Source organism: Onychostruthus taczanowskii, unplaced genomic scaffold (assembly GCF_017590055.1).
Source record: "Onychostruthus taczanowskii isolate IOZ18803 unplaced genomic scaffold, ASM1759005v1 scaffold15, whole genome shotgun sequence".
NCBI classification, from domain to species: domain Eukaryota; kingdom Metazoa; phylum Chordata; class Aves; order Passeriformes; family Passeridae; genus Onychostruthus; species Onychostruthus taczanowskii.
The window spans coordinates 372,016-398,994 of record NW_024498685.1 but is presented as its reverse complement, the minus strand read 5'-3'; the positions used below and the strand labels follow the sequence as shown (position 1 = coordinate 398,994).

At 40.0% G+C, this 26,979-nt stretch overlaps 1 protein-coding gene across 4 annotated transcripts; it reads right to left on the bottom strand.

Annotated features, from left to right (window-relative positions):
• Window positions 1–1,058: 1,058 nt before the first annotated feature.
• KRAS (KRAS proto-oncogene, GTPase) lies at window positions 1,059–26,435 on the bottom strand. Of its 4 annotated transcripts, XM_041398540.1 has the most exons (6): window positions 26,298–26,416; window positions 25,405–25,422; window positions 25,184–25,306; window positions 19,564–19,742; window positions 17,718–17,877; window positions 1,059–5,210 (listed from the first exon to the last, which is right to left on the bottom strand). In XM_041398540.1, the coding sequence occupies exons 3-6, from the start codon at window positions 25,292–25,294 to the stop codon at window positions 5,094–5,096; spliced, it is 567 nt and encodes a 188-aa protein (XP_041254474.1). In that variant the 5' UTR covers window positions 25,295–25,306; window positions 25,405–25,422; window positions 26,298–26,416; the 3' UTR covers window positions 1,059–5,093. The 4 variants fall into 4 exon arrangements, with proteins under 4 accessions (XP_041254474.1, XP_041254473.1, XP_041254475.1 ...); XM_041398539.1 differs by having other exon boundaries at window positions 25,184–25,422; window positions 26,356–26,435; XM_041398541.1 differs by lacking the exon at window positions 25,405–25,422 and having other exon boundaries at window positions 26,298–26,420.
• Between the last annotated feature and the right edge of the window lie 544 nt (window positions 26,436–26,979).

Here is a 26,979-nt window from a genome sequence, read left to right as displayed (position 1 = left end):
AACAGTACTTAGTCCATGGTTTAATTTAAAACAATTTAACTAAAGATGCATACAGAATTTCCTATAAGCACAACAGCAACTCACTCATAGCCCTGAGTTACTTGCCAATCTACAGTACTTAGAATCTCTGAGAACACTATCCACAGTAGATTTTCTATAGCATATCCACACTCACTAACAGTCCTGAAGGAGTATGTACAAGGTATGAAATTTCCCTGGAATTCACTGAAGCACTTACCTTGGACACCTCTGCATCTTGTCAGTGGCTGAAGGGTTGAGCCTCAGGGAAGGAGGGCATCATTCCATGCTCTGTTGTCACTGCTGGTTCTCCAAATAGCAAACAGGAGTTCACTGGCTCTGAGGGGCTGCACACAGAGGGAAACTTCTGGTCACTGCCCACTGCAGTCCAGGAGAGCTCCAAGGGCCTCACTCAGGCCACTCTTTATAGGATCACAAGTGAGGTGGGTTTAGTCACAGCAATTTTCCCTCCTGACTACAGTCCAGGTTGGTAACTTCCTTTGAAATTTCAAAAGCAAAAATGCTGTTCCACTGGGGGTGTCCTTCAGGCAGGCAAAATAAGCTTCCAGGGCTGTTGGTTACAAAGCAGGAGCTCTTCAGACAGCACAGATTCCTGGGAACTGTTTCTAAAGAGCTCCAGATGCTCACAAGGTGCTGAACGAGCATTTCTGACATTACAGCTGGCCTGAGGAGGGGGTGGGGTATGCAGCACCATCCTCGCAGAATTCTAGGACAGAATTTAAACAGCGATGGCAGAGTATAGTACTTTGTGATGAAATGCACGTGCTCCAGTTTCTGCCACCACACTGACATGAAAAACTCCTTCCACATCAACTGAGCTCCTCTGCACTTCCACCTGCTCTGAGCAGCTGCCCCTCTCAAAGACAGAGACACCAAGGGGGGCAAGGACACCAGCTGTGGGACAGGCAGCACCAGCAGAAGTGCAAGAAAGACTAGAGAAAACTGCCAAACACATGGAACTCGTGGGATGCTCTGTTACCTGAAATTCTTGCAGAGGAAAAGGAAACTGAGACAGACACTCACAATAACTATTTTTTATTACATTACAATAAATAGGAGCAGTACAGTTTGACAAAAAAATGACAAATTCCAGATCACCTCACAGCACATACTCCTAAAAACATTAAAAATTTTAAAACAAACAGTGGTCTTTTTTTTTTTTCCTTTTTTTTAACTTAATGTCTGGCATGACCAACATTCCTAGGTCACACAACCAAATTATGGAAAAACTGGATCACACTGCATATGTTCCACATCCAATAAAGCACAATGTACAAAATGTGCATGTTTCAGTTTACACTATACAAAAATAGTTAAAATACATTCCAGGTAAACATATTACATTAAGAAGTCATTCTAGTAAGAAGTTGGCACTCAAGAGGAAAAAGCAGAAGTATTTTCAACATGAAAACACAAGACAGTGGAATAAAGAAATGTTAGGAAAGATTTACCATCTATGTAGCTTTATGTAAACTTGAGACACAATGATTTGTTTTACAGTTTGATGGTCTTTGAAGGTAATAATTGTATTGCTTTATAGTCTAGACAAGAGCAGAAGATTGTGTGTGTCAGTATTTACCCACTATCCTGTTACTGCAACAAAGCCCACACAGCAGAAGAGTAGCAAAAAATTTCAGGGCACTGAAACTGGTCAGAATAATTCCTTTTGGAGCAAACCAAGGATCCAGGTATTTAGCAGAGTTACATATAGCTGCTGTAAAAAGGTGTTACTCCCTGACACAAGGCAGTTTGACATCGTGACATAGGCAGTGACTCCTAGGTTTGCTCAGGAGTTGCTCTCAGGACACAGCACCCAGGGATGTTCTGTGGAAGCATCTCAAACAGGGCAGGACATGGCAGTGATGATGGAGCAACTTGTGCAAGCTGCAATCCAACATGCTTCACCAAATCTCAACAAGCAGGAAGACAAAACTGCACAACAGTGGCAAGGATGGGGCAGGTTTTTTTCCAAGTAAATAAGGGCTAATTTAAATGGATTTTGTACTAATTTAATTAGACTGGCAGCTACAGCTCACTTTTGCTGAAAAACCCCAGCATTGGTTCATATAGAGCTTCAGAGCAGAGCTATATAAACCCACTTTTGATGAATAAGATATTTCAGCTACAAAGTCTCCTAACAGCTTTAAGTTAAATTAAAATCAGAATTTTAGACCAGCCCTAATTTGACATGCAGTGTGACTCAGTTACCAAAATTAAAATAACCTTAAGATTACTTCCATTTGCTCAAGGCTTACACCCCACTTTTGCTATGTTCTTTGTCTATTATCAAGAGTGTTTAAAATGCGCAAGTAACTGTCTCCAACACATTTTAACCTTGGAAGCTCGGAAATATTTTGTGACATTAAGAATCTGTTCTTACTCCTTATTTGTCCTTACAGTATAAAGTTAAGTTCTCCTGTTACTGTTTTTCAGACTATTTCATAACTTAGATTTCACACTGAAGCTGAGAGGAGTGGTGTCAGAACCCAGGACATCCCTCTGGGTGCCCTGGATGGCTCCAGCCCCTGGCAGGGGGCTGGGGAATCTTGGAAGGAAGCCAAAGACACTTGGGATTTTGATTCTAACCCATGGAGCAAATTACCAACCTTGTATGAAGAATTACAAGTCACAAAGTTTAAGTAGCATGATAATGAATTTATCACAGGATGAAAAGTGGAATTTTGGGGATTTTACTATAGGGGTCTAGGAGGCAAGATGGAGGGATTTGGGTGTTGTCCTGTCCTTCTTCCTTCTTATTCCTAGCCTCCATCTTCTGTGTGATGCTAGCACTTTTGGATTGGTTTAGAGTAAAAGTAGACAGTCTAACATAGGTGACAGGTATTGGAAAATAATGGTAAATAAAGTACACATAGTTCATAGTATAAGATGTTGACACCAGCCCAAGGGCAGGCAGTGTGCCTCGGACGGACCTGTTGAACAGACCTCTGCAGGTCAGAAAAAGAATGTTTTAGATAAGAGACAATCAACAACCTTGAAAACCAGAGCCAAGGAATTCCGACTCCTTCAACCATTGAGCTGGGAAAAAAGGACTCTCGGGGTCATCCTGACCACAGGAAACCCAAGAGAGTGGAGGAGTCTGGATTTTGGTGAAGGGTGGGAACAGGGGGCACAGGCAAGGAAATGCCCGATTTCTCCCAGACACAATGGAATTAAAGAATACGGAGCAATTCAGACACTCAGTGCTCCCTGCCAGCTTTGCGGGTCCCCACCTACAACAGTCACTCTTGAGATTTTTTTGTAGAAGCAAAATAATACTTTTCACAGAAATAGTCCAAGTTACACAGTCCAACTTTTACATACACGTGTAAAATTTCCATGGAATACCTCAAGCTATGGCAATGCTGCTATTCCCTGTTCCAAATTTTCCAGTGTCCTGAACTATACTACTTCAATATCTTGTGTTTTATTTTTTGGCTACACCAGAGTCACACCTTCCAGTGTCACTCTGCAGCTGAGTTAGCTCCTGTGGAGAAGTGCACCTTCAGGAACCATAGCTCTCCTGAAACAACTCTACATTTACAGGGAGACACCAGGAACCAGAAATGCTGCAACTACTGGCTCATACTTCAGTGGATAACTAGGCTACTGCAGTACCAAAAAGTAAAAGCTCCTGCAAAAATCCTGCATTAATTCTAATCAGAAAAAAAAAAAAAAAGTGGGGGAAGAGAAGAACAAAAATCACAAGAGAACTTAATCACAGAGAAAGACAACATTAAACTCTTGGTATAGCTTCATGACAGTCTAGACACTGGAATGTCACTCACCAACCATTGAATCAGTACTTCACAGACATCACACAAACAACACTGACTCTGGAAATCATGTTCTATGCAAGATTGTGCAAATTCCACACCATTTCCATGGCATTGTGGATTTCCAAATTATTTGTATGAAGCAGCTAAATTCAACTCTTTCATTCACTCATCTGATGTTGCTGGAATTTAGAATTTCTCCCCTATTTTGCATAAAATGGGCATCTGGAAACATTTAATGCCACTCTTGGCGGGGGGAGGGGGCAGGGAAAGAATGGTTTTACTCCACTACATAATTCAGGACTGATTTTGATTTAATTCTTATGTAAATTCTGAGTCCATGTATGAATTAACCTAAGAATTTGAATCAACTTCTCTGTTAAGGCATTCTAGTATTTCCTAGGGACACCCAGGGTGAACTCCTGACCCTACTCAACAAAGCTACTCAAAGCTTTGACACAGGGGGATTTCACCTTGCTCTTCAGACACAAAAAGTCAGTGAAGCTCTTAAAGCAATGCATTTAACAACAGCAAATCAACCTAATCAGAACTTTTACTTTTTCCATTGCCAGGTGTGCATTATTGTATTTTTAGATTTTTTTCTTTTTTTTTTTTAATTTTTATAGAAAAAATAGAGTATTTAAGGAGTGACCGTGACAAATTGCAGTGAAATTTTTTTTGAAAGTTTTCTCTTTACATTCATTAAAGTTGATCTGAAATGCTACAAGACTAGATGCCTAGAAGCAAAATCTACAGGAAGACTATAAAGGCTTCTGGTCTTTCTCTATTGCAATCAATCTAAAATAAAGGAAAGGCTGAAATTAAAAGTTTCTTTTGCTAACTAGTCCGTTTTCCCAACCAAATTTATAAACCCAAAAATTCAGAGGAGATGTTAAAATGTGTAGAGCATCATTTGTTTGCTTTGAACACAGAACAGAAGTTCACAATCAGTAAGAAAAATAGGAAGTTAGCAACTGTACATGCACCAAATAGTCCTAAGAGTTCTCAGGTTTTTTGTGGGTATTTTTTTGTTTGTTTTGGGTTTTTGTTATTTTAATTTTTTTTTATTTTCACAGGCATTGCTAGTTCAAGAACCAACAGTCAAAGAATACTGGCACTTTAAGAGGAATGAAGTTTCCACTGTCATTTAAAAACAAGCATTCAGGTAAAGCTAACAGGATCATGAAGCAGAAAGTAAAGTAATGCTAAAACAAACGCTAATAATTTAGTGTAATGTACAAAATTACTTCAGTACTTCTTAAGAATAAGGATAAATTGTATTTACATAATTATACACTTTGTCTTTGTCTTCTTTTTCTTCTTTTTACCATCTTTGCTCATCTTCTCTTTGTGTTTTCTGATTTCTCGAACTAATGTGTAGAAAGCATCATCAACACCCTGAAAAGACACAGAAGATACAAATTAGGATGAGGTTCAGACTCACAGGCCTGCTGAGGTACAGCCTGTGTCCCTCCCTGGCCATGTGAGGGGGGGGTTCCATCAGCACATTTTGCTGCCTACCTGCCATCCTTTGAACCATGAATCCTGGCTGCAGGACTAATCCTGTTCCTTTCTGGAATTCTGAGCATCACTGACACAACCACCTGAAGGAATTGCTTTGGTGCCAGCAGGAGCTGACACCTGCTGCCCTATTGCTCAGCTGCTTCTAAACTGGCCTTAGGGCATCCTGCAGGTTACTCACAGGTGCCCACAGATGAAATTCCATTGTTGGTGTTGGTAATGAAGTATGTGCTGCCCTTGTCTCCATCTCCAAGAGCACACCTTGCCCCACTTCAGGCTAGAAAAGTATCATATACAGAGTGTTTATTTATATACTAACACCTCACAATCTGGTTTTAAGTACATATTATCACAGAATCATAGAATGGTCTGGATTGAAGATCCTCCAGTTCCAACCCCAACACCTTCCACTGTCCCAGGCTGCTCCAAACCCCATCCAACCTGGCCTAGGACACTTCCAGGGATGGAGCAGCCACAGCTTCTCTGGGCAACCTGTGCCCCAGCCTCAGCATCTTCACAGGGAAGTTGTGAGGCATTAACAATCTTTATTTATGCTTTAATAATCTATATACAGCTCTGGAATATGAATTCTAATAGTTGTACCAATTATTCAATACCAAATACATTGTTATAGTTTATCCACATATTCTCATCATTTCTCAGGCACTTTGGTATAGTAATCACACCACAGTTTTATAAATCTTTACACATGCAAATTGATCAAATCCCACGTCCTCATGATCAGTTATTTGATTCATCATTCTATTCAACTCTGAAAGTAAAGGACACTTGAAACACATTCTCTCTGGTGCTGGATAGCCACTTAAGATCTCTACGGCTCCAAGATTTGAGCTATAGACACAAAAGCTGAAGTTTGTTCACACTGAGTAGTTTCTCATTATTTTCAGAGGTAATTACAGCTGACCAAAGTTAACTTGATCTAAAGAGACCATCATATCCAAAAGGCTGATGTGGACCACTATCAAGTACAATGTTATACAATGTACTTTGTTACAACTTAAGGGAAACAATTTATGGCCTTGCTCTAAGGTTGCTTAAAGTACTCATGCTGTCAGTCTTGCCTTTACATTTAATAATTTGAGTACAGGTGGTTATAAAATCCTTAAGATAAACATTTTCTTGATTCTTTGCTGCCTTACTCCTTATATCTTTGAGAAATGATAGTGTATCACAGCAGCCAAATGCATCACTATAGAACTGGGTCTAGAAATTCAGTCTCACAAGTTTGCCTTCAAGCTGCCAAAAAAAACCCACAACACTCTGCATTTCCTCCTCTATGCCTACTTCAGTAAAGAACTGAAAGTGAACTCTGAAAAAACAAAAAGCCAAAAATCACCTAACACGTTACTGTTTCAGCCAAACTCCAAGTGGTGATGAAACCTACCAAGAAAAGTCCAAACAACAAGGAGGTGTGAAATAGCTTCACTTAAAAGGCAGCACTAAGCACAGTCTAAATTTATTTAAAATCTTCAGGTTCATAAAACATTTACACACAACTGATGTTCAAAGTCCTTGGCAGTTATCTCCCAATATTAATAGCACACTTTTGCACATTACAAGACCTTGCAAACAACCTGTTCTACATTTTGAGGCATTATTGACCAATATAAAATTGATTTCCCTAGTGGGAAAACAGCCTTATTTCTGCAAAAGGTCATGTCACTCATTAGTTTTTGTAAAATTAAAGATACTTGGTATTACTTTAGAGAGAAGTAGTGTATTTCGCTTACAGCTTCAGCACAAGGAGAATATTTAGCAATGTTCTAGCAGGAAAATGCTACAGAAGTAGCAACAGTTCATGATTCCACTGCAGGTCTCAGTATTAAGGAGGAACACAGAACTAAGAATGAATCACAACAGATAAAACAAGCGTTTCGTTCTTATAACATAAGAACCATATAAGAACAACCTCTGCTCAAGACTCCACATGGCCTTAGAGAACCACCTTTCAGAACTGGCTTTCAGTTGGTGCCTTCAAATGAGTCACACTTAAAATTGCAATTTAAGTATTCAAACCCGCAATCCTACCTCATTAAACTTATTTTAAAATAAATGCAGAGAAAATAACTTCTACAAAGTAATACCCAGTCTTCCCAATCAAGACTGACATTTCTTTTCTACCTAGTAAGAGGATGATCTGTTAAATACAGCACATGTTGCAACACAGAATCATAGAACAGTTTGTGTTAGAAGGGGTCTTAAAGATCATCTCATTCCAATCCCCTGCTGCAGGCAGGGACACTTTTCACTAGAGCAGGCTACAGAACTGACTTGGCCTTCATCCTTGCATTTACACCTCTGTAGACCAAGCCTCACTAATTATTGATCATGTTTGGTCCTAACACAATTCATCTTCAATTCAGGTCATTAATAGAACATGACAAACAAAACTAGGCTTAGATCACTTGTGAGTTAGAAGTGGAGAGCACAAGGTAAAGGGAGGTCTTTTCAGCCTGCCCAGAAATACAAGTAGTGGATACTGTCTCCAGAAGGTCCCTGAGGCATCAATGCTGTGAGATCAAAGGCTGCCAACCTTTCCAGTCAGCTTTTTCAGTAGGAAGGGACTGCAGGCAGCTGACCTTCCTCCCTCTGACAATGCACTTATTGTGTGCAAGCCTTTGGGGAAGCTAAGATGTACTGAATGAGAGCACTAAATACAGGCTCAGATTAGAAAATCACAGGCTGTGCAGGCTCAGAACTAAACCACAGAGCCTCAATAAAGGAGCACTGACAGGCCTTGCTCCCGGCCCTTGTTCTTCCAAAGGGCAGAGGGAACAGAAACAGCAGAACTGATCCCACAGGAACAGCCTGCTCCTGGCTACAAGTTTGCTTTTGGAGCCCCACATAGTCCCAATGGCTGCAGAGAAGCCTGGAGATGTGGCAGCAGGACCACAAGCATGCATGAGACTGGGCAACGAACCTGGCTGGCAATAACAAACACCAAAATCAAAAGGAATTTGGAATTCCTTAAAATACCAGTGCTAAAAATAACCCTTAAACAAGTTCTATATTGTAGGAGTTCTTTCTCATATTTTTATATATATATATTATATATATATTTTATATATATGATTATATTATATATATAATATATACTATATCTGTTATATTATATATAATATGTATTTTTACATATAATTTTTATATATATAATTTATTTTTTTTAATATATAATGCCTATATATATACACACATGTATCAGTCACAAGGAATAGAAGCTATTTGTACACCTCTGTAGTACTATGGAGAGAAACCATTAAATTGCAGTTTGAATCAAGAATTTAGACATTTTTAAATTCAGATCTAGAACTTTTGTAATTCAAACTTTTCACTACTAACCCAGCTCAACCCAAATTGCATTACCTAGATGTCTGCTTGTAGCGCGCTTTTTGTTTTAAAAATCGGACACTTTCACGGAACAAGTCCTTTTGAGGATTTCACATGGAGATTTAGAAGTTTCTCCCTGCTAGCTGGAAATTACAAATAGAGCAAAAGATGTGATGTCCTTTCTGCTTTACTGTGGAACAGCCAAAGGAATGAAACTCTCAGAAAGCATCAGCAGTTCATAGCAGTCTGGGCAGTCAAAGTTTTCAGTCTCCTTGTGCACGACTAACAGAACTTAAAAAGGCACCCCACAGGCAGCAAGAAGATAAACAATATTCCAAGAGGGAGAAAAACACTCTGAACCATCCAACTAGATTATTCACAGAATACTGTCATTGCAGTCTGTGTTACAATTAATATTTCTGAAGTCTAAAATTCCAGGTGTAAGTCTCACACCATCAGGTGCTGCTCTCCTTACCCACCTAATACACATCAGACTGAAATAATACATTTTTTTTACTGACTGGAAAGTAATACAAGTCAGGCTGGTTTAAATACCAGACTTCTCATTCCACTCAAATCACTACTGAACTACAGCTGTGCCCTAATAATTTTGGAATATGCTTCCTCCAGCTCAACTCCCTAAACACGAAGTTGCTGCAAATGCCCATCAATACCATGCAGAATTCACTCGGGAATAAAGGCAAACAATTCCTTCCCTAAGCAGACTCCTGAAGTTCTAGAGCCTTAGATCCAAGACTATTTTCTACACAGGGTGCAGGGAAAAAAGAAAACACAACAACAAACATCCAAAACTCAACAATATCCACTGCTGACAGAAGACTCCCCTCATGGGAGGGGAGAAAAAAAAGGTGCAAAACCCCCCCAAACACTTCTCTTGGACATCACTAGAAAGAAAGCAGGAAGCTGGCAGAAGGAAAGGATGTTCTGAGACATAAATAAGAACCTTACAATCTGCAAAAATCCTTCCACTGAAAAACACAATTCCCACCATCCTATTCTCATTCTCCCAACAGAAAGGGAAAGCAGACAAGAGTCAGCATCTTTCAAGTCCCAGTATAAAAAAAAATTCTACTTAGTGTATGGTTTCACCAGTAACACACCAAGTAACATTAGAAAATTAGTTTCCAGAAGGCTACAGGGTTTAAGCAACTTAATTTCTCTTGTTCTCATCAAAAGTCATCTTGCCCAGCTTCTCTGTTGTTTTTTGATAGCAGAGAAGGACAAAAAAGGTGTTCTGATGGCACCAATTTTAGTAATATTTGGATGCAGTACTAGGGAGCTTAATGACTGAAGTTTCCAGCTTCCTGCAATGAAAACCTATGATGCAAAGAGTGTCACAAAGTGACTGAATCGTATCATTAAGGTTGGAAATGATCTCCAAGCACATCAAGTCTAACCTCTGACTGATCAACACCTTGTAAACTATGTCATGGCATTAAGTGCCACATCCAGTCATTTCCTGAACATCTCCAGGAAAGCGGACTTCACAGTTTTCTTTAGAAAAAAAAAATCTAAATAATTACCTCTGAGCAGACATTCATCACTTAAAAGATGAGACTAACAAGCCTGAGCAGATCTAGTAAAAATTGATATGAATCACAATTTTTTCCCCAGAAAGAGAAACAAAACTCCCTGAGGAGAACATTCCCACACTGTGACAGTCTCTGGAAGATACAACCCAAATTCTACTACTTCTCTGCCACATAGGAAGTACAAACACACACCTTGAAAAATGAACAGCTTTTCTTTTACAGAATGGGAAATTCCAGGTCATCCTCCACTTGGACAAGTATATAAGGAGTAACAACTCTCTGCACTGGTGCAGAAGGAGGTAAAGAATTAATGGGATAGGAATATCTGCAAGGAGCTGCTGCAATGGTTTGCTCAAAAAGCACTGAAGTGATTTAGATAAGCACTTCTTCCATTCCAGTTTCTTCTGTCATCACCTCCTCCATTTTTTCTTACAGCAGAATACATAGATTAAAAAAAAAAAGATTTTGTGAGAATTTGGGTTTTGGGGTTTTTTGGTACTCATCACCTCCTCCATTTTTTCTTACAGCAGAATACATAGATTTAAAAAAAAAAATAGATTTTGTGAGAATTTGGGTATTGGGGTTTTTTGGTACTTTCTTGTTGGTTTTTAGTTTAGTTCCCTCTCCTTCTCCAGTGTTCCTTCACCCCTACCTCTTGTAAAGGCTCTCAAAAAAAGATGAAACCTTATTTTGTCCAAATCTGGATCACTCATGGCATTACAGTTGACAAAAAAAACCCCTAGAAACGGTAACGGTAAATTTTTTAAGCTGGAGAAGAACAAGGAAAAAATAGCATGGCATAAAGAGGGGCCTGAGAATTAAAAAATCCTGTACACCAGTTAAACACTGTTTTGCTGGATTAGGAACCTCCTATTTCTGCATGTGAGGAGGACTTGTGTTATGATCTTCTCCCCTCAGTTCATCAGCCTGAAGCTTCAACCAATATTCACCTCAACAGTATCGGCAATATATTCCTAATAAAACTATTGGCAATACATTCCTAATAAAACTCCTTCCTCTTCTTCTCACTCAGAACTGTGACTCCATTTCCCAGCTGGAAAATTCAATATGCAGTAAAGACTTTTTGTTAATCCATTTATCAAAACCCCACAAAACAAAGCAAATCCATATTGAGGACACTGAAATGTGATCAGTTTTATATCTGAAATTATGTCATTGATTAGCCACAAAAAGTCTGATTGGCAAGACACTCTCAATCAGTTTTATTTGGCAAGTGATTTGCAACACTTACCCTGGTACATTACAAACTTACCCTGTTACATTACAAGGCATTTTTTAATTTTCACACACCCTGGAGTCTTTTCTTCTTTGCTGATTTTTTTCACTCTGTACTGTCGGATCTCTCGCACCAATGTATAAAAAGCATCCTCCACTCTCTGCATTGTAAAACACAACTCCTTAAAGACTGCTTTGTTAATGACTGAGACAAACTGGACACCCATGGAAGGGGAAAAAACCACAAAACCACTGAAATTATGAGCTTTACTTGAGAAAAGTATATGGAGCTCCATTTATGTATTTAAAATGCTGGGCTTGCTCATTTACTGCTTGATAAAAACTTTCTAGATTACCAATCATTGCAAATATCTATGCTTCAAGCCCTGCTTTTCTTCTGTGCATGGTAACACTGGGCCTAAAAAAGAGCAAGACTTCTTTTCTTCCATTGCTGAAAATGATACTGCTTGTGTACTGAATATTCCCACATTTCTGTGGGCATGGATGTATGCAGGAGCCACAAAACCTCACTGGATTGTGAAGTAGGGGGTACTTATGAATACACATAGTTAAACCACCCACTTGCAGTTTTGAGCCAAAGTGAGAACATGTTACTGTTTGGGCAAAGAAAAGCAAGCTCCTTCATGTTCTGTTCTTTAGGTCAGAAGAGGAACTTTGCAAAAATCCATGGATCAAGCTAACGAAGTAATAAAAAAGTCCCTCCAGGTGATTTCCAAAGTGGTTATAAAGAAATAAAATTTTCTAAGAATACTAAATATGTGGCAGTGTTGGTTTTTAAAACTACTAACTTCACAAAGCAAGCACTGTGCTATTAAATTTAGGAAAAGTGGTATCAGAGCCATGGCAGCAAACATTCATTATCGTAGTCTTTAAGAGTGTTGCTACATCAACAAGACACACCTGATCTGTTCCTCTGGGCCAGACTCAGCAACCAAGAGGGTGCCTTAACAACACCTAAATGCAAACAATCTGTGAAGTTCTGCTGCTCAGATCTTAATCTGCTGCAGAAATGCTCCTCAGGTGTTCCAGGGATGACACAGAGCTACATGTTTTAGTTCTCTGGTCTCACACCTTACTTTTCTGCAGCTCTGCATTTAGGCCACTTGGATATAAACTACAAGCTTTAAAAAAAATAAATGTACACAGACTGAAGACATTTTTAACCAAACACAATATAAAGAGATACAGCACCAGCTCTAAGTTAAAATATTTCAAAATTAGTGTATCTGCGCATGAATTTAAGACTTTAGATCAATCTGTGATGATGTTCCTATTAGAACAACATGAAAAATGTTCCACTACCGTTTTTTAAGGGGAGAGCAAATCTCTCCTCCACCTTACTATCAATCTCAGTACTTGTCTCCTCAATCAGATTAACAGGGTTATTAATTTAATACAAACTCATCATTTGAAAATAAAACCACAACACACTGATGATCATGGTAAGCAGCACAACCACTTAAGCCCCAAAGCTTTATTACTACCAATGGGCAGTCTGGGCTTTTATTTGGCAGATTTTTCATAAATTCTCTCTCCATTTCATCTTCATATTACGGACTGAACAACAAAAGCCAGCCAGCATTTACAACCACAATTACTGGGTCATTCTGCATGACCTGTGCCACAGGTTATCACACTTAACATTTATTTTTAACACACTGTTGCTTAATCCTTACAGTTTAAGGGTTCTTTGAGGGTTCTGAACTACAGCCTCTTCAATTTGAAGATTAAATGAATTAGATTTATTTCTTGGATTGTATTTCCCTGTACATGCATAATGTGTCTTCTCAGGATGTACTGAAGTATAGACAAGTCTTACGTTCCAGGTATGTCAGGTTGCAAAATATAAAGAAAACCACTAAAACAGGCAAAATCCAAGTAAAGCTCATACTTCCATGTTTTGCTGGAAGGAATGGAAGTTTCTTTCTGAAGTGCAAACAGCAAACATTGATCAGCTGCTATGTGCCAAAGCACAGGCTGTACAAAAATCAACATTTTCACAAATCTACTGTTTTGCAGTAGAAAGACGTAATTTGATTATGGAGCTTTCACATTAAAAATTAGGTAACAATTGTTGAGAAACATTTATTGCCAACTTTCCCATCACCAGTAGGAGCTGTAATTTGCTTTAGCAATGCAGAGATATTGACAGACACAGAGTGAGAAAAGAAATTACTATTACTGCCACCACCAAGAACAGACTTATGAACCCTGCTGAAAGAGATTATTCTGAAAGAAAATCTGTACATGCACATATTTGCTTATAGCATTAGCCCAAGGTGACATTTTAAAGAGCCAGATGCCAATCCTACAAACTTAAGTCATTTTAATACCAATTTAAGACTCTCTAGTATTTTTTTTCCTTCAATAAGCAATGACCATATAAATAAAATCGAACTAATCAGTTCTTTTAGCTGTCAGAGCAGGAAGCAAAAATACCCTTTGGCAGTTATTATAAACTTCAAAATCCAAACAGCCCAAGGAACCCAGGACCTTGAGGCAATGTTTTTGAGGTCCTTTTGCCTCCTGAATGACAGCCAAACACTCCATTTAAAATATGACCATGTGCAAAGAAAGGCTGTTTCAATCCCAGACCAAAGTATCCCAAACAGGAATCTTCCCAAGTTCCACTTCTGTAGCGCTTAAAGGAAATGAAAGTTAGCCCTGACAACTCAAAACTGTTCTGTGCCCATCCTTAAGCACTTTATCACAGCTTATTTTCTAAAAGCAACCAAAACTTTCTACCCTTGGAGCTTTGTCCCTGGGAGAGGACTAAGCTCTTCCAGAAAAGTTCTACCTTACAACAGGCAAGTGACAAGAAAAAACTCAACCCCCAGTGTAAAAAGTCTGACCAAGTTAAAGATCATTGAAAACAAAGCTTTAAGATGAAACCTGTACACAAGAACTGGATTAAAAATGGCTTGGAGTGATACAGTATCATTAAACAGACATAACAAACCCCTAAAAAAATGGTTCAAGCAAACTATGTTATCAGTTAGCCATGAATTTTAACTGTAGGATATGTAGGAATGAAATACTGCCCCAGTTACTTCACCACCTTCACCAGACCAGGCATAGGTTCTCAACTTAGTTTGATCACAAGGCTGGGGTCTAACCCACTGTACATCAGACAGCTGAAATAACCAAAATGCTTTTTTAGCAGCATTCTGGTGATTTAGCTCAACTTCTTCATTACACACTTCAAAAGTACGTTTAAGCATGTATTCTAAATAATGACACCTCAATCTTTGGGAAACCCTTTACTACGCTTGCAATAATGCTCAATCATCTGCTTTCCCTGTGAATCTAATACCAGCAGGAAAGCTGAAATATTCCAAGGGAAACAAAGCCCTACAGTCAAACCACATTGAGGTGGTTTGGCCTCACAGCTTTGCCCTGTGTAACTCCCAGGCATGGAGAAGCCCAATAAAGAATGGCAGGTGTAGCTTTGGTGGGGATAAATCAAGTTTGTCCCTCATCTCTCATTGATATTATTGATAATATTTGGAGCTATATGTTCACATAGACAGGGAAGAACCTGAATACAAAGCTTATGTCAAACAGAGAAAAGCAAAATCAGCAATCAAAATAAACCTAAGCCATTCATCCCCTTTTCCATAAGGATTGTGAAAGGATGAGTAAATGCTCATGGCCTTACAAAACCACCAGTAATGCCACTTGCTTACTTTCAGAAACAGGACTATCACTAATTTTCATAAATTACATTACTGATTTCAGTCAGTGGTACATTTGAAAATATTAATAATCTGTAGCCTTATACCCAAGTTGTAGGGCCCACTAAGGCAAGGTTTCACTGATGAATTCAATGATTTGTTTGAAAATTCACAGAGGGATTTGGCTTAAAACACTATCTTCTTGCTGTGAATTGAAGTTCACATCTTTATTCTCAGTCACAACCCAAACACACTAACTTCTAGAACAACTTATTTCTGTACTTCATTTCGGTATTCTTCTATTTTCTTTCCTTGCTTATGAATTTTTTTAAATCTTAAAAACTTAGTTGAAGTGAGACATCATCCTGCATGAGCATGCAATACCATCCTTTTGAAAGTGTCTTGGCAATCAAAAAAGTCTACTCTGACAACTCCCTCCCATTTCCACCTTCCCAGCCTCCTTCTGCAGAAACATTTCTGATTCCCTCTGAGCTCCAGCAGAACTGGGCATAGGAAAGGGCAGAGGCATGAAAATGGTGCCTTTCAGCAGGGCATTAGTGATGTTGTTTCCATGTGGTGGAAGGTAAGGACAGGAATAGAAAAGAAGGCTCCTACTTTGAAAGATTCATGGCAGTTTCCACAGACTCCAGAAGACCACCAGCTGCATCTGTTCATACTTGGAAGGTCTCCATGAGGACAGAGAGTATCAGAATTTTATTTATGTACTGACTTTTAGACAAAGAGTGAATAAAACTATAGCACACAGGCCTATGCAGCTCCCAAAATGGTTTGACTCCCCTAATTTAAAATTACTTTTGAAGAAGGTGTGTGTATGTCTGTATATATTTATATATTTACACATACACATATTTATATATATGACAGTGTGACCGAAAAATCATTCTATGCATATACACACACTCATGTATATACAATCACATACAGTAACATTTAGATCCTCTTTTTGTAACTAAATTCTAGTTCTTTCTCCAATGCCTTTTTTTCTTCCCAATAATATTTTATTTACATGGCATCCTATGAAGGAATTTCATAGCACAAACTCTGAACAGCACTGGAAAAGAATCAGCAGCCATCCCTAGTGGTGCCACCTTTTCAAATCCAACAGGTTCTACTGGGCATCTTTGTTTTCAAATATCCTTTTTAATAGAAGTGGCTATGCAAAAGGAGTATTTCCCCAACAAAGCCTGATGCTGTATAAAACAGAATGAACAAAGAAAAACCTAGATATTGGTGTAGCACTTCTATTGTTTCAAACCTAAAATGTAATTTCAGAGTTATTTTTTCACCCTCCTATCTCCATGACAGCCACTAATACAGCACCTTCCAAACAAAGCCACTGTCATTATTCAGTCCACTTGTATGCCCCCATCTTCAGGACAATTGTGTGGCCTAATTTATTCTCAGTCATTCAAGGTTGGTAATTCTGTTTTTGTTTTTTTAATCCTACCCAACAGAGACTTCCTTTGTTGCCAGAAGTTAGCATTGCTTTGTGAAGTTTCACTAATTAGCCCAGGTTTCAACTTGTCAAAAACTTGGGTGGGTGGAGCAAATTTGCACTAGTAAAATACTCATTTCTCAGATCCAAACGTGCCTTGCAAGCTATGAGGAAATTTTGCCAGGTGATTTAACTGGATCTCTTCAGAAATTCTGAGCAGTTACTCCAACTGCAGCATTCTGCCCTTACTTACCTCCTGAATTTGATTCACAACCTGCACATAACACTGCTGATTACGCAGAGTAGGAGCCACTCTTAACACTCTAGGCCTGTTCTAATTTGTACTAAAGAGAAACTACCAACCAGCATTTTTCAAGATTGCTTTCTTCCAGAAGGACTGAACCGGTTCCACCTCTATCCATAGTTTCTCTTCTCCTGAAAGCTCACATATGCCACTCTTGTCACCTGTGCCCTCACACAGCCCAAGAGAGGCACTGAAAGGACCAGTGAGCTACAATAAATCAAGAGTGAGCTCTAAAGTCTTAGGAAAAGTATCATTTTACACAAACAACTAATTCAGGAACTTCAGAAATAGCCTGAAGGTCAATTGCTTAGGTGTATCAAGCATGTCCCCCTAATTAGAGAATCGATGCCTCAAGGAAAAATTATTTTCTTATTAATGAAAACACTTAAATCAGAATAAACTAATTAGTTGCTTGTCTGTTTAATCCTCTTGCTGAGGGAAAAAAAAGCATTTCACCTCTAAGGAGAAGTGCTTTTCTATTAAAATAAAAGAATTGCTATTCTATTAAAGCTTCTCACAAAGTCAAGGATGCTGCAAACACCTGACAGAAGAGAGTAACAGCAGGCCAGGTCTCACTCAGAGTCTGCCCACTTGAAGCAAATCAATCACTCATCCATAAGCAATTATCAATTATAAGCAAGTTGACAGAAAGAAGAAACACCCCAAGGAGTTCCAATCTGCAGAAATGCATCCATTTATATGACTAAGCAAATGTCAATGCCTGGAATAATTAACATTATGGTAATTCAGGTGAAAGCTCTGCTTTTGCATCTGGGAAGTTTTGAGCTTTACCTGTCTTGTCTTTGCTGATGTTTCAATGAAAGGAATTCCATAACTTCTTGCTAAATCCTGAGCTTGTTTTGTGTCTACTGTTCTGGAAGGCAAATCGCATTTGTTACCTACTAGCACCATTGGGACATCTTCTGAGTCTTTAACTCTCTTTATTTGTTCCCTAAAAACAAAGAAAAAGAGAAGATTGCATTTAACAAGTATTAATAGTTTATATAGTAGATTTTAAAACAGTTAAAACATTAAATTAACAGAGCTGAACATCATTCTTTATGTTAATCTACTGCACATGCGCTGTTGGAAGCCACTAAACAATAAACTGATCAATCCTGTCACCATCAAGTTTAGCATCTTACTAAATAAAAACAAACCAACCAACAGCCTGACGTTTTACAAACTACTATAGAGGTTAATGTCATTACACTGGTTTTTTAAAATATTTCTTTTAGCTTTGTAGCAGCTAGTATCAGAATAAGCTTAACAAGCTCTGGTATTAATCTTATACTTACCTCTCATAATTGTAATACTCCATTCATTTGCCAAAACACTGCCAAAAGCTCTGTGTCTGCTGTCTTGACTTTGGTTTGGTTTTGGGGGGAGGTTGTGATTTTCTTTTGTTCTTTAAGTAAAGACAGCATTAAAAAATCTGCACTTAGGGGGTTTACAATTCTGAAGACCACTGGTCTGGCTCTCTACAGAGAGATATTTAGTAAGAGTCCTTTCAAGCACTAGTTAGAAAGCATCTTCAAAGATGTTAGATGTACTTGTGAGGAATCTTGAAGAAAAATCATTAATTTCATTACTTCTGCCTTCCCAAATAATCTAGCAGTGTGTTCCCTCATTAAAACAGACACTGTTTCCAGCTCTTTATGATCAATAAGCTTCACGCCTAGAAGGTCACCCACAGGTCTGTCACTGCACAGAAGAATTTCCAGCACTCAATTCCAAACACTCTTTGAAATAAACTGTGAAGGTCTTCTTATGCAAATCTGCAACTCTCTTTAAAAACAAAAATTCCTCATGAAAACCTCTATGCTCCTTCTTCCCCTTACACCAACATCTTTCTTGCCTTTTTCCCTTCCTCCTCTAAACCTACAGGAAACCCATTTGTGGTATTACTATTATTATTACTACTACCTAACTGTGGATAGACTAACATGTTTGGGACTAACCTTAGGCTGATGCTGATGAACTCAGTGATCTTTGGTGGGAATTGCATTGGCTTCTAATAGGGAGAATTCAGGGATAACAGTAAGGTATTAAGTTAAAAATTATCTGCTATGGAATCACCAGAGACTCCTTCCATTTCTAAATCAGTGTAGTTGACAAAGAAAGCATGAGTTGGAATTCTTAACTAATTCTTTCAAAGAAGATAATATGAAGAAATTAGTAACAAGTTAAGTTTTTACTGTCATTTTGGAGCTTTGGTTTTGTGTGTTTGTCCTCCTCAGGCATCAGGGTTCACAAAAGTTATTCTTCTCACAACATTCCCCAGATTTCCCCCTCCAGCCCCAAACAAAATCAGCAATTGCCATTACCACCTGTACAATTACAATAGCTTCAGTTTTTCCATCTTAGCAAACAATTCCATCAATGGAACGGACAGAATTTTCTTTGGGTAAGTCTTGACTCAGAATACTAAGTCACAATAATTTACACCTCATTTATGAGCAAGGCAGGTTTTCAGACTACCCAAAATTCCAGATAACAGATGCACAAATAAACTGCAATATTGTTAATTTTCAGATTTTCCCTATTTGATGAGAGATCACTGTATTATCCAGAGGAAGAACAAGCCCCCTTCCCAGCTAATAACAAGAGCTGGTGGATTATCTCTTCATATACACACCTATAATGGTGAATATCTTCGAAAGACTTTGTATTGTTTATGGCAAACACACACAGGAAGCCTTCCCCTGTTCTCATATATTGGTCCCTCATTGCACTGTATTCTTCTTGACCTGCTGTATCAAGAATATCCAAGAGACAGGTTTCTCCATCAATTACTACTTGCTTCCTGTAGGAATCCTAGGGAAAAAATACACCTTGGTTAACCACAAACAGGTAAGGTTTTGAACATCAGTAAATCTGGAGATAATCAAATTATTTACCAGGAATAAGAGTGACTGAAAAGGTTTGACTGTGCTAAAGCTTGCTAATTTATATAAAACTTTATTTTATTTTAATTTAAATAAAATCTACTAATTCTGTTATTTCAACCACAATTTGTCCCTCATTCTATGCTACAAGAATGCACAAAATAATAAACCAAAAAAAATACACAAGTAAGACAATGCCAAAAATCTTTGTCACTGAAAAGGAAGAGAAGAATAAAAAGCCTTTAGTGTTTGGGACAGAAATCTGTTTTGTATGCCTGAGCAGGTGTGTATAATGGTATCTGTTGTTAAGTTAGCAAAGTTGAGCACATGTATTTGAAATTGAAGCTTTTCAGCCAGGACAGACCAAGAGAGCCATATTAGAACCCTGACAGGCTGGTTCACAGAGATGTCAGAACAAATTATTTCAATGCTATCAAATCAAAGCTTTCAGGTCACTGACTGAAGTGGCTACAAAGTCCCACCAGCTATTAGATTTTATTACATCCCTGTTTAGGTGCCAGGCCTCTAAGAGTACACAGTCTTAGAAGTAAGAAGGTGAGCATTACATGCCCAATAATTTCTATAAACACCTCTGTGCTTGAAATAAAGCCAAGGCAATGAGCTTGGAAAAGGTGTCATCAACCAGCACCATGAATTATTCCCAGTAAACAGCTCTTGTAACAAATACCAGGCATGAACACCAGCTCCTGCTGTCACCTTTCAGCTTCCTTGGCTCGAGATCAACGCAACATTGCTGCTGTTCTGACACTGTACAGGAGTGAACCTAAGCTACTGGGAAGGGAATTAAAGAATTAAAATTGCAGTTCTAGCCAGCTGCAAGGACAACCTACCTTCCTTTCTACTCATTTGAATGCACAGCACACCTACTCTTAGGCAATTTCTATCCATTTGTAATGTTAAAAGACTCTGTTCCTTCCTGTTGCTCATGTTAAGAAACAAGCAGGAGATAATTGTAAATAACCAGTATTTTAAACCAAACCAACTCTGTAACCTCACATTTACTGTTAAACGTCATCCAGGCTCACGATATCAGATAAAACAATACTTACTGTTTACCTTAAAGATAGAATCTTGCCTCCAACATGATTTTGGGACTATTTATTTCACAGAAGTGCAAATTCAGTGTTCAGGTAATAAGTGGGGAAGTTACTTCAGAAACTTTAAAGCCATGTTTAAATATTGATACAGCTGAGAAACACACAAGCTCCAATGTGTTTTAAAATATAACTAATATTCTGTCTTGCTGTTTAAAGGGAAAAAATTACAAAAAACCCCCAAACCTAAGGATGCATCTTCATTCCAACACTTCCATTCAAGAGCAGATCCCCCATGTCCTAGGATACCTTTACCACAGTACTAGCTGAAATTCTATCATTATACCAGACATTTTTACAAAGCTTGCGTTTTCTCTTCTTGCAATTTGACTGCTAGTTCAAAAAGATGAAAAGCAGTTCTTGAAAAGCCTGTACTATTGCTTTCCATCTTAAGGACTTCAAAGGGAAAGAAATTCCCCTCAAATGAGCACTAAACAAAAGCTTTAAGTAATTTTCATCAAAGAAAATAATTTTTAAGAGAAAAGAAAATTGCTTTTAAGAACTGCCTACCATGTTGGCAGTAGCAGCAAAGATACACCAGCAAAAAGCAGAGCACAAATACAAAAATTACTATTTTGAGGTGCTATGTTGCTTTGCCACTTCTGGGGAGAAAATCTTAGCTACTACCTAGTGATGGGACTTGAAGCAGAAGGAAAATAAAGATGTGGGAGAGAAAATTGAAGCTTATGATTTCCAGATGAGTGAAATAATAAATATTTTTATTTTTGGCCTTTTTCCCCTCTCCCTTGCAAAACATCAAACCTGAAATTCACATTTGACACTACTAAGTAAAAACAAAATGCAAACTAGAAATGATGCAAACTAGAAGATTAATTCCTACCCAGCTTCAAATGTGAAATTCCAGTTGTCCCAAGTATACAGCAAATAACTTTAAAAAATTTCATTGATCACATAACCTGCTTTTATTGGTCTTTCACAAGCCATAAAAAACAGCAGCAATTATGTTAAAGGAGTAATAATTCCATATGCTCATGAGCACTGATAAGAAAATATTATATGAAATCTCAGCTTTACATTACATAAGGAATTTAGCTATTTAGCTAAAAAAAACCCCAGTGCTTAATAAATCCCATCTAGGCAAGTAATTGTTACTCCACAAACCTCCATTATACTACAGATTTAATGCTAAAAAAATCACAGCTCCTGAGACTAAGCTATTACTAAATATTGGTGCTTGTTTCACAAGGCACAGGCCATTTAAGAACACAGACTTAAATATCAGTATTCCTAAATCAGCCGAGGGATTTGGCTAATCCAATTTCAAAATCTCTGACAAGCAGCTAGGAAAGCTGCTCTTACTCTGGAACGTTTTAAAGACGACACATATTTAGGGCTGAAATGTCCTGAAAATGAAAAAAAAGCTAAAAAATGAAAGAAAGTCCAGTGAGCACAAGTAAGATTTACTCAGCCTCCGCCAGTAGAGGGCACTGCCCCAACTGCTCAGACCAGATTTACAACGGTTGCTGCCCATTTAATTTAAAATAAAACACTTAAAATTACTTGGCTATATATCCTTGCTCGGACATCTCCTTCAAATAAAGCACTGGACTGCGAAACACACATAAAGCATCGATATCTGAACAATTGCAGTCACCCAAACACCCATTTTCAGTCCTCCCCCTGCCCTGCCATCTGCTGTGCTCAGATTTAAGTAATAAAACACTCAAGCAGGCCCTGAAACTTGACGTTTTCCAATCAGGTTATTTGTTGAATCATTAGGTTTATTCCACCAAAAAGCAGCAGCAAAATTAACATTGTAAAGGCACCTGTGATTAAGTAATTAGTGTGTTTTTTCCCTCTGCTCCACCATGTTATGTCTTCACAACATGAGAATTTTAGAAGTGTGGAGTTTCATTCTGTTAATCACAGCAAATATTTAGAATTATTCACTAACTGTGTAGTTATGAAATATACCATGGACAACAAACACTGAACTATCTCCTCTATCTTACCCAAAATTATTTAGCATGATTATCTGCAGGAAAAAGAAGTATTCTGCTGTATGGCAATGAAAGAAACAGTACTAAGTGGCAAACAACAGTAGTGACACCACTGAACTATCCTAATTATTTACCAGTCAAGGCAATTTTAGCCTTATCTCCTCATACTGCCTAAAATCCACTCCACAGCCACTGTTCTTTGATCAGCATCACAACTACACCTACACAGGAAACACCATCACCAACCCTTCTCGACCAAGTGGATTCTGCCCAAGCATGAACTGGAGCATTTAAACCAAATTTTTATTTTTGTTCCCACTCCAAATCACAGCCTGCCCTTGCTGGCACTGAATTACTGCTTACTCAGGTGTGAGCACACACAAGGCCAGTTACCAGGGGGAGGAAGATACAGTTTCCATCCCCGAGGCCTCAGAATTTACAAGATAAGAACAGCATCTAGTAGACAACAGCGTGTAAAAGGAGCAGAAATTAATGCTGCTGCATGTGACAAGATGTGAATGCTGGCAAAACCTATTAGGTTGCTTAATTACCAGTTAATTTGGTGTCATTCTTAAAGAACACATGGATTCTGGACCACAGCACTGAATTTGTGTCTGCCCCATCCCTGGAAATGGCCACGGCCAGGTTGGACAGGGCTTCGAGCACCCTGGTCTTGCAGAAGGTGTCCCTGCCCATGGGAACAAGATGATCTTTAAGGTCCCCTCCAACCCAAACCAGCCTATGATTCCATGAATGAAATACACAGTTCGGGGATTTTCAGTTCATTCTATAAAGGAACTGTATTTCCATTTTATTATTTTACATTAAAAATGTGTTTAATGTCCTTCAAATCACTCAACTGGAGGGACAGCAAAATCCCTCAAGTGCTCCAGGAATACAGGTATTTCAGTTTCTGTGTTCCTAAACTGTTTACACAGTGACAACTTATAAGATGGAACCTGCATCCACTTTCTGCAGTGCTTAAACACATCTCTAACCTAAGACAAACCCAGGTAATTATGAAAAAGCATCAAAGACCAACAGCCTCCAAAGGTATTTTTGCAGGAAAAAGTAAAATCCCATTTGGCTGGTTCCTCTCAGCAAGTTTGGTGTGATTTTAGAGAGTGTTTGGGGTTGTTGTTTTACGACTTTCTTTAAGAAAGAGCTGCTCTGCTGGTGTAAGTCAAACAGAGTTTTCTGCACAGGTCTAGTCACAAAACCACCTGCAAGCAAGGTGTTACTTGGCCATGCAAGAGACAGACAAGAAGACACATGGAAAGAACCTCAAGTCAACACATCTCTGTTTGGGCTTAGGCCCTCACTAAATCTGTGCTACCTCAGGGCACTGGCTCCTCCTGCTTATCCCTGAAAATCACTACCTACACACTTCCCAAGTCTCCATTTTAAGCCCAGATTTAAACCCTTGTGATTCCTTCAAGTGAGCGTGCAAGTGCCTTGCTGGATGAACGTATAAATGAAGTGATGAGATGCAGAGCTTCAGTCTGGGAACACAAAAACCAGGTAAGTTATGGTGTCATTTCTCCTTTTATAGAGTCTGAGGTTGTTAAATGCAGCGATCCACAGGAGATTTCAGACAACACCAGTATTTTTCTTGTATTTAAAAGGCAGAGCTTGCCTGCTTATTATAAACCTTTAAAACAGCACAACTTTTATATACAGTTTCAAACTCTGAGGTACTGAGCGATGTATTTCAAACAATCCATTTCAGAAGCTATCTTAAAACATCTTCTCTAGATAGGGAAACTCGTACTGGTGTGTTTAAAGAAAGAAAAAAAACAAAACAAAACAGGCTCCAATTTTTGCTTCATTCACTGCAACATCCTAGGACTCATTTCTCCCTGTGTGAAACAGATCCCCGACAGGAGCTGAGAAAGAGTGGCACACACATTTCACAACCACTAATTTTCCTTCTTATATAAAGAAAAACGTCCCATTTAAGAGGTTGCACAAAGCTATAAAGGGCTTCACCAAGCGTTTTCAAGTGAGTTTGCAAATACTCTGTCATGGAGATCCTAAACACCCGCATTCACACTGCCCAAGGATACACGACAGTTAACGCCATGCTTTTAATGTATCAAAACTGGTAATTTGTTACTGCAGCTGTTGTTCCACAGCCAGATCAAGAAGCACAGCAATTCTGTCTCCAATGCAGATTATCTCTGAGCTCTTTTTACTATAAAGCCCTGTCCTTGTGTTAAGTATGCAAAAAGAAAGAAGCACCAATATTCACTGATAATCTCCCCTCACAAAAAGCATGAAATGGAAGTGTTTACCTCTATTGTGGGGTCATATTCATCCACAAAGTGATTCTGGATTAGCTGTATTGTCAAGGCGCTCTTGCCTACACCACCAGCTCCAACCACCACAAGTTTATACTCTGTCATTTTTTAGCAGACCTGATGACAAAGAAACCAACATTAAGCAGAGCTGGGCTCCCACTAACGAGGATGCTGCCGGTGCCTTCTCATTCAGCGTCAGGATCCTCTACTATTACCGGGAAGCAGCTCCCTTCCTGCAAGACAAGACAAAAAGGGATGAGGGAATGCTGTTCCTCAAATATTACACGCACAGGGAATATTAGAATGGGCACTCGGCAGGCAGCGGTCATACCGAGATTAAAAGAAATAAGTAAAAAAAAAAAACCCAAAAAACAATACACCAAAAAAAAACCCAACAACAAACCCCACAGTAAATAAATTTAAAAGGCACTGAATTCCGGGAAAAGCGAAATGAGTATTTCGTGCAGGGAATTAATCCACTTAGGGATTTAGTTCCCCGCTGCTTCCTCCCAGTGCCTGGCGGAGCCCGCCCGGAGCGTCCCAGCTCCCCTCGGGATGAAGCTCACAGCCAGAACGCGTCTCTCGTGCCCGGACAGGAGACACGGCGAGCACGGCTTCTCCCGCCGGCTTTCCCTGCACAGTTTATGGTGGGTTTTATTAATTTTTAATTGCCGGGCGAGCCGCGCCTGCGGGACCCCCGCGGCTCCGGGGCATCGCCCGCCCCGCCCCGGCTCCCTCTGCCCCCGCCAGCGCCGCGCCCGCGTCGCCCCAACTTTCCGGGTTTAAGGATTTGCGAGGAGGAGTGAAGGAAAAAAAAAAAAATCCATGAGGGCTCAGGAAGGGGTGGGGGATGCCTCGGGCGAGCGCCGAGTCCCGCAGGGCGTTGGCCACCTGTCCCCTCCCGCCGGGAAGGGAAGAGAATGCGGCTCCGGGGGATGCCGGCGGGAGCTGCAGGACAGGAGAGGGAAAAGGGGACGGAAGGAGCAACGGCGATGGGGGAGAAAGGGGGCGCCGGCTGCGCTTCCCACCTCGGAGGGAAAGCGGGCAAGGAAGGAAGGAAGGAAGGAAAAGGGTCGCCCCGGCTCGGCGGGATGAGAATAGGCAGTACCTGGCTGACCGTGCCGCGTGAGCTCCCGGCACCCGCCGTGCCCGCGTCGCGTCCCTACCTCTCCTCTCGTTTCCCTTCCCGCTCCAGGTCCCTTTCCTTCCCGTCCCGGTGCGAAATGGCGGGGGACGAGCAGGGCTGGGCGGGCGCTGCCCAGGGAGCCGAGCACCGATGCACGGATGGACGGCCGCGATCGATGCGCTCGGCGCTCCAGCGCCCCTTGCGGCAGCGCCGGCACCGCCCTCCCGCTGCCGAGAGGTAAGCCACGAGTTCGAGACCGCATCTGGCCACTCCCGTGTCCAGTCCTGGGCTCCTCAGGATAAGGGACACAGAGAGCTCCTGGAGCGGAGGCTGCGGAGATGATTTAGGGACTGGAAAGGCTGAGGGAGCTGGGGCTGTCCAGCCTCGAGAGGGGCCCTCAGCCCTGAGTGTCCCTGTCTGTAGGGAGGGCCCTGAGCAGGACCCAGGCTCTGCTCTGAGGGCCCAGCCAGCAGTGGCACCAGAGGAACGGGCAGGGACTGATCCCAGGAGGTTCCACCTGGGCAGGAGGAGAAACGACTTCCACAGATTGCCCAGAGAGGCTGGGAATTTCCTTCACTGGGGGTATACCAGAGCCATCTGGACACAATCCTGTGCCCTGTGCTCTGGGATGGCCCTGCTGGAGCAGGGAGGTGGCACCAGATGC